We start from the raw sequence: 12,679 nt of genomic DNA on the forward strand, positions 1-12,679 counted from the left end.
CTCAAAGGGAGTGCTCGGATCTGAAAATGGAACTGGCGTTGATGAAGGAAGAAGCCAGCTCCTTCCAACTCTCTTCAAGCCGCAAGTGCTGGCGAGTTTCGAAGAAGGGGTAGCAACCACAGAGGAGCAGACAGAGGAGTTCGCGGCTTTATGCGGGAATAGACTGTCAAAAAGTATGGGGGGAAGCTTTAAACGTAGCAGGGGAGTTCCTCTATCTTCGGATCCGAGGAAGTCCGAGAACGTTTGGCTTCCCACGGAAATACAGGAGATTGAAGAGGCTCCTCGCCACTCCTACCCCCGAGACAACTCTTCCTGCTCTACCTCCGGTGGTCCCACAAAATTCCTGATCCTACCAGAACCTTCTCGGTTCCAACAAAGAGAAGGAAGGAGGAGGGGATGCCTGAGAGAAGGACTTGAGGCAGGCGGTGGAACCCAACGTCCTTCCAACGAAGACAGCGAATAAGGGAAAGCAAGTTTTGACTCCTTTCAAGGTGGAGTTGAGAAAGACTAGGCACCGGTACCTCTCAGCAAGACCCCCCTACAAAAGCTTAGGACCTATCTTTAGGACTTCTCTTTTTCCATATTTGAATTATATATGTAATGTATATTTGACTGATTAATGAAGAACAATTTCATTTGCTTTTCACTTGGGTTGTATCTGTTTTTACTTTATTCTTTTTGTACTTATTATAAAAGTTTCTCAGAGTAAATAAATCTAACTCCAAGGATTGCACAATCATAACTTTCACATAATCACGCGCATATTATTAAAGATTTAATAAAAGGTGACATGGTTAATATATTTGAACAATGCCTCGATTAAAAAGAAGAGAGGACCTCATATAACAATTAAACCCTTATAATGCATAACACTGTTTCTAGTAGGATGTAAGACCCGAGGACCATTCCTTACACAAAATTGCTTAACACTTAAAGATATAAAACTTAAGATCCGAGTTTAATAAACAGTAACACATTAACATCCAGACATAATAAGGAGATAACTTTGATCAAAGTTGTAACTTCAAATGTTAATTTTCCCAAAGTAGAATTAAGAGGACCCGACATAACTAAGGTTCCGTTTAACAAATGATAAGACATCAATTTCCACAAGGTTGGTGGTCCGAGGGCGACACTTAACCAAGTTTCGTTTGATTCTTTAGAACGGATAACTTCAAATGTTAATTTTCCCAAAGCAGGAGGTCCGACGACCCGACATAACTAAGGTTCTGTTTAACAAATGATAAGACATCAATTTCCACAAGGTTTGTGGTCCGAGGACTGCACTTAACCAAGTTTCTGTTTGATTCTTTAAAACAGTAACTTCAAATGTTAATTTTCCCAAAGCAGGAGGTCCGAAGACCCGACATAACTAAGGTTTCGTTTAACAAATGATAAGACATCAATTTACACAAGTTTTGTGGTCCGAGGACTGCACTTAACCAAGTTTCTGTTTGATTCTTTAAAACAGTAACTTCAAATGTTAATTTTCCCAAAGCAGGAGGTCCGAAGACCCGACATAACTAAGGTTCTGTTTAACAAATGATAAGACATCAATTTCCACAAGGTTTGTGGTCCGAGGACTGCACTTAACCAAGTTTCTGTTTGATTCTTTAAAACAGTAACTTCAAATGTTAATTTTCCCAAAGTAGGAGGTCCGAAGACCCGACATAACTAAGGTTCTGTTTAACAAATGATAAGACATCAATTTCCACAAGGTTTGTGGTCCGAGGACTGCACTTAACCAAGTTTCTGTTTGATTCTTTAAAAATGATAACTGCAAGCATCAGAGCTACTCATAACTTTGAAATATTAATTGACAAAAGCTCATTTCATTAATAATAATACCTTCTAAGATTATTTACATTCCATGGACGTGGTACAATTCTTTCGTCTAGGTCAACTAACCTATACGACCCTATGCCTGCTACTGAAACAATGCGATAGGGGCCTTCCCAGTTCGGTCCCAACTTACCCCAAGCTGGGTTCTTAGAAGTGCCTACAACTTTCCTTAGTACAAGATCACCTGGCGAGAGTGGTCTTAGTTTCACGTGGGCATCATACCCTCGTTTTAGCTTCTGTTGATAATAAGCCATTCGGACCATAGCTACCTCACGTTGTTCCTCAAATAAATCAAGATCCTTTTCTAGGAGTCTTTTATTATTCTCTGGGCTAAAGGAACTCGTCTTTAGGGTAGGAAAACCAGATTCCAGTGGTATCACCGCCTCAGCTCCATAAGTCATTGAGAACGGCGTTTCTCCAGTGGACCTGCGCGGTGTGGTCCGATACGTCCACAGAACATGAGGGAGTTCTTCTACCCATCTACCTTTCGCATCGTCCAACCTCTTCTTGAGCCCGTTGACTATGACCTTGTTAACAGCCTCGGCTTGTCCATTTCCTTGAGGATAAACTGGGGTGGAATATCTATTTATGATACCCATGTCACCACAATACTTCCTAAAAGCCTTACTATCGAATTGGACACCATTGTCTGAGATGAGTGTGTGTGGTATTCCGAATCTAGTGACGATGTTTTTCCAGACGAACTTCTTGGAGTCAACATCTCTAATATTTTCCAAGGGCTCGGTCTCAACCCACTTGGTGAAATAGTCTGTTCCCACAAGAAGCCATCTTTTGTTCCCAGCTGCCCTCGGAAATGGCCCTACAATGTCCAAGCCCCATTGTGCGAAAGGCCAAGGACTGGAGAGAGGGTTGAGAACCCCTCCAGGTTGGTGAATATTAGGGGCGAACCTCTGACATTGATCACATTTTCTGGCATAGTCCTGAGCCTCCCTCTGCATATTGGGCCACCAATAGCCCTGAGTCAGGGCTCTATGGGCTAAGGACCTTCCCCCAGTGTGACTCCCACAAATTCCCTCATGCAGTTCCTCCAGTAATGCGTCTGTTGATTCAGGGTGCACACACAACAAGTACGGTCCTGAAAAGGATCGTTTGTATAGCTTCTGATCCTCGGACAACCAGAAACGCGGCACCTTTCGACGTATCTTTTCTGCTTCAGCCCTGTCCTCGGGAAGGAGGTCATTTTTAAGAAAGGATACGATCGGGTCCATCCAGCTAGGTCCAAGCCTTATTAGATGGATGCGGGGTGCGTCAGCAATGACAACAGAGGGTTTTAGTAAATCCTCAACGAGGATAACCCTAGGTAAACCTTGAGCCAAGGTAGTTGCCAGCGTGGCTAAGGAGTCTGCATGGGTGTTCCCGCTCCGAGAGATATGGGTTAAGGCGAAGGAACCAAACTCAGTTTGCTGACGTTTGATCTGGGCCAGATATTCCTGCATCCTGGGGTCTCTAGCCTCCATGGTCCCCGTTACCTGGCCGACCACCAGTTGAGAGTCCGAGAAGACATGGACTTCCTTGCCACCCATTTTACGTACCATCTGCATGCCTACCAAGACTGCTTCATACTCGGCCTCATTGTTAGTAGCTGAGAAGGCCAATCTTAAAGATTTTTCAAAGACAATTCCTTCAGGGGACATTAGAACGAGTCCAATACCAGACCCTCTCTGATTAGCAGCCCCATCCACATACACTTCCCAAATCGGAGACACCGCAACTGTAATTGCCTCAACTGATTTTTCACCCATGTGGGCCTCTTTCCGAGTTTCTTCCAGCAATGGTTCGGCAAATTCCGCCACCAGGTCAGCGAGGACCTGGCCCTTCACCGAGGTGCGAGGCTCGTATTTAACATCAAAAGCCCCCAGGATGGTCCCCCACTTTGCCACCCTTCCTGAGTAGTCGGCGCTACGCAGCACTGCCTTGAGGGGCAACTGAGTCAGAACAACCACCGTGTGGGACTGAAAATAATAGGGAAGCTTTCGCGTGGCATGAACCACGGCCAGGAGCGCTTTCTCTAAAGGTTGATAACACACTTCGGCATCACCTAAAGACTTACTAACATAATATACCGATCTTTGCACCCCGCCATCGTCTCTTATCAGGACCAGGCTGACCGCGTGGACGGCCACTGCCAGGTAAGCAAACAAAATCTCATGTGCCTCCGGACGAGACAGAATAGGTGGCCGAGAAAGATATTGCTTGAGCCGTTGAAAAGCTAACTCGCAGTCCTCAGTCCATTGAAACCCTTTCCACTTATTCAAAAGTTGGAAGAAAGGGCGACACCAGTCAGCCGACCGGGATATGAATCTATTCAAGGCAGCAATCATTCCCGTTAACTTCTGGATTTCTTTTGGGTTCCGAGGAGACTGCAAGTCCTCAATAGCCTTGACTTGCAACGGATTTACCTCTATGCCTCTATGAGTAATCATATATCCCAAGAACTTTCCCGACCCCACGCCGAAAGAGCACTTTGAGGCATTGAGGCGCAACCTGTACTTTCTCAATATCTGAAAAGTGTCGGCCAAATCTTTCACGTGTGAGAATATTGCTTTGCTTTTCACCACCATATCGTCAACATATACCTCAATGGTTTTCCCCATTTGCTGTTCAAACATTCTGGTCATCATTCTTTGATAGGTAGCCCCAGCATTCTTTAAGCCGAATGGCATGACCTTATAATGATAATTCCCCGTTGGCGTTATGAAGGCAGTTTTCTCCTGGTCCTCTAATGCTAAGGGAATCTGGTGGTAACCCTTGAAGGCGTCCAAAAAACTCATCCGAGGATGTCCGACAGTGGCATCCACCAGTTGATCAATGCGTGGCATTGGGAACGAATCTTTAGGACAGGCCTTGTTCAGATCAGTGAAGTCCACACATACCCTCCACGTTCCATTCTTCTTTTTCACAACAACCGTATGGGCCAACCACTCGAGGTAGAAAACCTCCTTGATAGCACCAGCCCTTTTAAGCTTAAGAACCTCTTGCTTCACAGCCTCGGAATGTTCCATGGAGGATCGCCGAGGTGGCTGGCTTCTCGGAACGATAGCTGGATTGACATTTAAGTGATGACAAATGAAGCTCGGATCAACGCCCGGAGCTTCATAAGGATCCCACGCAAAAACATCAACATTGTCCTTCAAGAATTCTAACAATTCCATCTTCTCTTGGTGTGGCAAAAGTACACCGACTTGGAAGAACCTCTCTGGGTCATCGGCTACTGGAAACTTCTCCAACCCCTCACAATATGTATCCTCCCCTGTCACCATCCCAGATGAACCAGGAGCAGTTAATTGCTATAATTCCTTAGTGATCAGGGCCGAAGATTCGGCCTCCGTCTGATGCAGGACAGCAGCCGATATGCACTGCCTGGCCACCGATTGGCTGCCGAGGACCTCTTCAACACATTCCCCTGAGGGAAATTTAACTTTAACATGCAAGGTAGAGGAGACAGCTCCAAGAGCGTGCAGCCATGGCCTGGCAAGGATGGCTGTATACGGAGAGTACGCGTCAACCACGATAAAGTCCACCTCAACCGTTTCTGAGCCGGATTGAACGGGCAAACGAATTTGTCCCTTCGGCACAACGGCTCTCCCTTCAAAACTTATGAGCGGCGAATCATAAGGAGTAAGATCTTCCAACCTCAATCTTAACCCCTTGAATAGATCAGGGTACATGATATCTGCACCGCTGCCCTGGTCTATCATCACCCTTTTCACATCATAGTTCCCTATTCTGAGGGTGACCACAAGAGCATCATCATGGGGCTGAATAGTCCCTATCTTATCCTCCTCGGAGAAACCTAGGACGGGCAAGGTTCCCTTCAACCTCTTTGGCCTGCTACCCACATCCTTGGCCTGAGGATGGGAAACCACCATCACTCTAGTGGGACCTGAGCCGGTCCTACCAGGCGCAGCGAAGATAACATTAATTGTTCCTAATGCAGGCCGAGATGAATTGTTCCTCTGGTTGTTCAAAACAGGTTGACTGCCCTGCCCATTAGGGTAGCACAGGTGCTGCTTCAGTTTTCCCTCACTGACAAGCTGTTCCAAGTGGTTCCAGAGGGTCCGACAATTCTCAGTAGTGTGTCCCACATCCTGATGGTACTGACAAAAGAGGTTTTGGTTTCTTTTCGCAGGGTCCCCTGCCATCTTTCCTGGCCATCTGAAGAAGGGCTCTTTACGAACTTTCTCCAGTAGCTGATGCACTGGTTCTCGGAACACAGTATTTACTGCCTGAGGTGCTGCCGAGCCGGATTGGCCGAAGTAATCTCTCCTCGGCTTGTTGTTGTGGTATCTATCCGACCTGAAATCCCTTCTCTCATGTGGGATAACCTTCTCCTTTCCCTTCCCCTACTGCTGGTCTTCCTCTACCCTCTTGTACTCATCAATACGATCCATAAGGCGGCGTACGCTGCGGACAGGCTTTTTCGTCAAAGACTTTCGTAGGTCGTGGTCAGTAGGAAGACCCACCTTAAAGGTATTAAGCGCCACCTCATCAAAGTCACCATCTATCTCGTTAAACATCTCCAAGTATCAGTCGGAGTATGCTTTCAGTGTCTCCCCTTCCTTCATGGCCATGGATAGCAGGGAGTCCAATGGCCGAGGGACTCTGCTACACGTAATGAACCGCGAAGCGAATGCCCTAGTTAGCTCCCCAAACGAGCCTACAGACCCCGATTTGAGACCGTTAAACCATCTCATAGCCACAGGTCCCAAGCTGGAGGGGAAAACCTTACACATCAGAGTCTCATTGTGAGAGTGCACTGCCATCCTCTGGTTGAAGTGACTCACGTGCTCCACCGGATCAGTCCGGCCATTATAGATGGTAAAGGTGGGCTGGGTGAACCTCCTGGGAAGCCTCCCCCTCTCAATCCTCCGTGAAAACAGAGATTTAGAGAGTTGGTGCAACGCCCTACTCATGGTATCGTTGCCTAAGCCCCTAGAACGAAGCTTCTTACGTCTGCGGGTTGGCTGGTCGTCCTCCTCACCGGAGGATGTTGCACTGGTGGGGGAACACGACCTTGAACTGTAGCCAACTCCCCTATCCTTCTCCGAAGAAGAACTAGACGAGGACGGGGAAACCTTGCGTTTAGCACGGCGTAACTTCCTCTTTAAACGATTGATTTCCTTCTGCATGGATTTAGAACCCTCATCGTGGGTAGTGCTACCCCCACCATGAGTATGGCTAGCCCCTGGGTATTCTGTATGGACGCTTCCCTCACGATCCCTACGATGTTCAAGACGTTCGAAATGATCTTCCGGTTGTGATCCTTGTGACTCTGCATGGTGAGAGCCTAAGCCTGCCATAATATCCCTACCTCTTCTAGACTAGGTTTCCCACAGACGGCGCCAATTGTAAGTGCACAATTGCACCTGGTCCCAAGAACAGTTATGGGCTCAGGCCCAATGAGCCTTAAACAATATGAATTTGTAGAGTGTGGGCTTGAAACCCAGGTTAGAAGCGTGTGAGGATTAAATGACAAACTAAAGATTGCAAGTACTTGGAAACAGCAAGGAATATTGTAAATCAGCTTCCTCGGATGTAAACCGAGAGTTGTTCTTATATTATATCTTTCTCTTTGTTTCTTTTTCCTTTTAGGTTACAAAAAGTCCGTCCCCTTTTTCTGTCTTAGATTGCTCTTTAAATACTACTCTTTTGAATACTTTGTACACGTGTTGCCTCACCTCCCCCTTAGCCTAGATATTTCTTTTCTCAGTGCCTTTGAATAGTAACCAGAAGTTTCTCTTTCACTGTTCAGGTGTCACTTCCCCATAAATGCGGCCAGGGTGGTAGGTGCAGGGTCTTTAATGCGGATGTGGCAGCCTTTATCCTTGACATTTCTCCAGCACCGGTGCCTCTGGGGCATTCTATGGTTCACCCCTTCTAACCATTGGCCTTAACCGTGTCATCTCCTAATCTTTACTATGAAATCCCGAGTTCTTCGGTGTCCATCCGAGGGTAAGTTCACCCTCGGCTGTATCCTCGGATCCTCGGCGTATGGGCCGACCCATAGTACTAACAAACTCTAAACCCAGGAGCAGGTCGGCCTTCCTTAACACGGCCCAAAAGGCCCACATTCCCATCAGGATCTTTTTGCCCCCCCACAATGTATAAACGAACATTGTTCATGCAAAGAAATTTCAGTAGTGCTCACCAACCAGACAAGATTTTGTTCTCTTCGCTAAATCTTATTGTCGTTTGTTGTCTATATTCTAGCATATTGAATTTTGTTTCTAGACTGCTAGTGTTATTAATTAAATCTAAAGGAAGTCAGAATGATCAGAAGGATTACCAAACCTATAATATAACGGCTTTTACAAATATTAAATGAAGTATGAAGTTTCTTGATTCCCACGGTGACTTCAAAATTTGCAGGAAGGTTCCTTCATCATCTAGATAGAGCAAAGCTTTGGTTTAGTACGTTAGACCGGACACTACGCGGATACATGGACCAATTTTAAATAGATGTTTGAATTGTGTCAAATTCAGCACACTAAATCTAAGCCAAACTCATATAAAATATATCATTGAGATACATGAAGTCAAAGTTAAAACAACAATATTTAATAGAATAATTATAATAAAATATATAATATATCACTTTTAACTATAGGAATACAAACATGGCCCATGATTTTGTATAATACCATAGACTTAAATGCATATTCAATTATTTCTCCAAAAAATAAAAAAAAAAACATATTCAATTGATTACAATTCCAAAATCACAGAGATAATTGCAAGAGCAAAAAGGTGAAAGTCTAGAATACTAGTGTGGTGTTTGGCCACCAATACTTCATACTTCAACTCTCAAGTAAAATTCTCCTCTCTTTTTCCTTTTCGTTTTTCTTTTTCGTGGGATAAATAATGAAACTTCTATTGAAATCACAAAACAAACCCACGTGCACTAGGGATGTACTATGTGATATACAATCAAGATCTCATATTACAATGGTTAAATCAAATCATGAAGAGAAAGACATGAAAAAGTCTGTAAGGCAAAACTCCAATCTAGCAAAGTATGAAAAAAAAAAAAAAAAAAAAAAAGAAGAAGAAGAAGAAGAAGAAGTTAATCTTGAAAATGGACTATTCATGTCCCTCAAAATATGATACGTTTTTTGTTGTTTTTTGTGCTGTGTAAAATTATGCAAAATAGTTTGTATGTAAATTTTCTCTCTTTTCCTACTAGGCTACCACTAACTCAGATCTCTATCTTCTCCCACTTCCCTCTTTTCATTTTTTCCCAGATTAAAAACCCCAATTTACACTACATATAATTATATATATATATATATATATATATATATATATATTTATTGTAAGGACTGGATTTAGACCCTCAACCCTATGGGAATGGATGATGGTCCAACGAGCCCTAAATAATATATTTATTAGAAGATGAATTTCACAGGTAAAAGACTCAGTTAATCATGTGTAGGCCACAATGGATTGGATTCGTGCTGAAAAGATAAGAAAACACAATTTGAGAGGAGTAATTCTCCTCAGTCTAGTCCGAGGATGAGATATTCTTATATTTACTCAAGCTTTTCCAAAGTACAAGAAGTTCTTTCTTTTTCTTTCAAATTACATGCCTCATTTTTTATGAAGGTCATCATCTTATATAGTCTTCTTCTTTTCAATCCCAGCCTTCCACTTGTTAATTGTGTAGATGATCTCCTGAATGCTTGTCCTATCAGAACTCTCTTGGAAACTTTGTGTGTAGTTGTAAGATTAAATATCACTGTTCAGACGTCATTTTCACATAAATGCAGCCAGTTGGTTCGGTGTTGAACATTTAATGTGATGGTAGCAGCCTTCTTCTCAGATATTTCTTAGTTTGCTGTTGACTATTTTCTCGATCTGAAACTTATCCTCAAAAGTATGATTGCCTCTTACATGGTATTCTCTAGGCGGCCGTGTGCCAACCTTCCACAATGCTCCCCGAGGACGTTTGGCTCATCGGGAGACACCACTTGTTCGTTGCTATTTGTCCTTGTCCTTTGGCCCATCAACCCACATACTTATCTTACTGTTTGATCATCCTTGGGCTCCTCTGCATTCTCGGGCATAGCCCATAGCCCAATACTCCTACTCAGTTCTTTTATCCCCACAGTAAGTTTTTTTTTGGGACACAATCTAATTGTTTTTTTTATTAAATCTATCCGTACGTTTTTAAATTGTATGGATCCTATTTTTCATCGAAGTACTCATCATTGAACCCTACAAAAATGTGTTTTGAGGAAGTGCAAGTGCATTCACTCACCACAACGTGGCTTGGTCATTGCTTACACACAAGGTTGGTTAATGTGGCTAATGACTGGTCTGTAAGTGGAATCATCTGCCAAATTCCTTCTAATTGTGAAAATTTAGAAATCATTGTTAAGAAAACGCTGTTCATCATACAATTTTGCTGACAAATTAGAGCAGCATGGCAATAAGCTTGCAGCTCTTAGCTCTTTGACACACTATATAGTTAATTATGTGGTTCTCTTCTAATTCTATAGGTGATAGCACCCAAACTGAATAAAAATTCTCATTCCCAATCTTTGTGTTTTACTTTGTATCATGTGTCTCTTTTTTCTTTTTTCATTACTTGAAAAAAGACATGTTGCAAGTTAGATTGGTGTTAACTAAAGTAGAACAATCAAATTAGAACAGAAGATTTTATTCGAGCAAACACGCATGTGTAAGGTTGCTTTAGGAACATTTTCATAGAAGCAATGTTTATTACACACTGCCTATTACACACATCATACACACGTTTCAATTTTTGAATTGAAATTGTTAGTTCAAGTCATGATTTCAGTTCAAAAAATAAGTTGCCTACAACGTATGCAATAAGGTGTGTGCATTAACAATTACCCTTTTCAGTGTCAAGACAGTTATATGCATCAAGCTATAGAAAAGATAATGATATTTAGTTAAAAATATACTCCATATATTATAGAAATTGTAGGTCACATATCATGCAACCTTAATCAATGAAAATCCAAGTACAACTTTAGAAAATAAATTTGTGTCATATAAAATTAGCATAATGAAAACACTCGCCTAGTAATATGATAGCTTAGAACTTCATTGTATTCTGATCAGATAGAATTTTGCTTGAAGATAATCAATTAAAGACTTGTCCACCTGGAAAGCCTTGGACAGAATATCATCTGCAATGGATGGTTTTGATCCGAAAACAGCGTTAGCAACAGTAATGATTCCAGGGTTTTGGCTACTCAAGGCAGAGATAGAGATGGCCTTTCCTTGACCCACATTTTGCTGGAAGTGAATGAGTCCCACTGGAAAGACAAACACATCACCCTTCTGAAGGACCTTTGATATGAACTGGTTGTTGGGATTGGAGGTCACAAAACCAACGTAGAGGCTGCCTTCTAGAACTGTTAAAACCTCGGTAGCACGAGGATGAAAATGTAGTGGAATGAGACCCCATGGAGCATAGTCCAAGCGAGCCAGTGTGATACCAAGTATGTTTAGCCCAGGAATTTGAGCCACAGTCACTGGGGTAACGCTAGAGCTTAGAGGATTAGATGTGTTGCCCGCTTTGTCTAGTCCACTAAGGAAGAAATGGTCGGCCTGTGCAAGTTTAGGGTCCAGGCAAGCAAAGCCGTTCACTCGACCTGCCATAATCACACTACCACAAGTAATATTTTATTGCAAAAAAAGCCAAAATATGCTCACAAACTATTTTAATTTTTGAAGTTTAAAGTGATCGCTTTTAGTTTCTAAGAAACTTTAAGTAATTGATTCTAGTCCTTGACAAACTTAAAGTGATTGCCTTTTGTATCCATGGAGTAATGAGGTGTCAGTATTTAGTTTAGATATGCCATCTAAGAGACTAAAAGCAATCATTTTAAACTTCATTGACTAAAATCGGTCATGCACTAAACTTAAGTGTCCAACCATGTATGTAAGCCTACAAAAAATTTGAGGTCTGCATTATGGATAGAATAGAAGACAGTATGAATAATCTTTAATGCAAAATAAAGCTAAGCTTGTTATAGTTGGGCCACAACCTGAGCTAGCAGGGTCTGCAATGCAGAAATCCTGCACAGGACTAGGATCCGATGCAAAGGCCAGAGCACAGGTGAATGCAAGCAAGCTCAATACGAAAATAATGTGGTTCACCATCTTGGTCTTGGTTTCCAGTAAGTTTTTCAAGCTCAAAAAGATATCAAATTGAACTACTGAAAAGAGTTTGAGATGTGAAGTAATCCTTACATGAACTCTCTATATATAGACTAAGAAAACAGAACTTCATAGGCATATATGAGTAAGAATGAGTCTTGAAAAATGCTGGACAAGCTGCCGTCCTAATAACTGGTGCTGAGAAAAAGTCTGAGACTTTCATCTTAAGCCAATTGTAGCTAATAGCATTTTCCAAAAGTTTATTTATGATATGCACCAAAATAAATACCATGTCCTAATATGTCAAATGCAACAGTCCAGATTTCAGATTAATTTTTTTGAAAAAACTGGGCTAAGAGGATTTTGTGTCAATTTTTTTAATGTCTTTACAAACACTGCTTATTTGTACTGTACACTTAATCTACATAATCAAGAGAAAATTAAGCTCGCCGTTTAAGAATAGCATATTAATTAACAACATTATCCTCAAGATAAATGCTTTTGTCCAGAATGCAGGCCTGGTTTGGGTTTGAAATGTTCAGATTATGACTTTGATTACCATGAAAGAGTGGTACGTGATCCTTAACCTAAAGAGAACCATCACAACCATCATATAAGTTAAGAGTCCATGAATTACCACAGATTCCTATTTGACTTTTTTTTTTTTGGGATTTTTGGTATGAAA

At 42.2% G+C, this 12,679-nt stretch overlaps 1 protein-coding gene across 1 annotated transcript; it reads right to left on the reverse strand.

Annotated features, from left to right (window-relative positions):
* Positions 1-10,932: 10,932 nt before the first annotated feature.
* Positions 10,933-11,997, reverse strand: LOC142635545 (putative germin-like protein 2-1). The gene is made up of 2 exons (XM_075809683.1): positions 11,883-11,997; positions 10,933-11,486 (listed from the first exon to the last, which is right to left on the reverse strand). Exons 1-2 carry the CDS (start codon positions 11,995-11,997, stop codon positions 10,933-10,935), a joined length of 669 nt encoding a protein of 222 aa, XP_075665798.1.
* Positions 11,998-12,679: the final 682 nt, after the last annotated feature.

Source organism: Castanea sativa, chromosome 5 (genome assembly GCF_040712315.1).
Source record: "Castanea sativa cultivar Marrone di Chiusa Pesio chromosome 5, ASM4071231v1".
Taxonomy (NCBI): domain Eukaryota; kingdom Viridiplantae; phylum Streptophyta; class Magnoliopsida; order Fagales; family Fagaceae; genus Castanea; species Castanea sativa.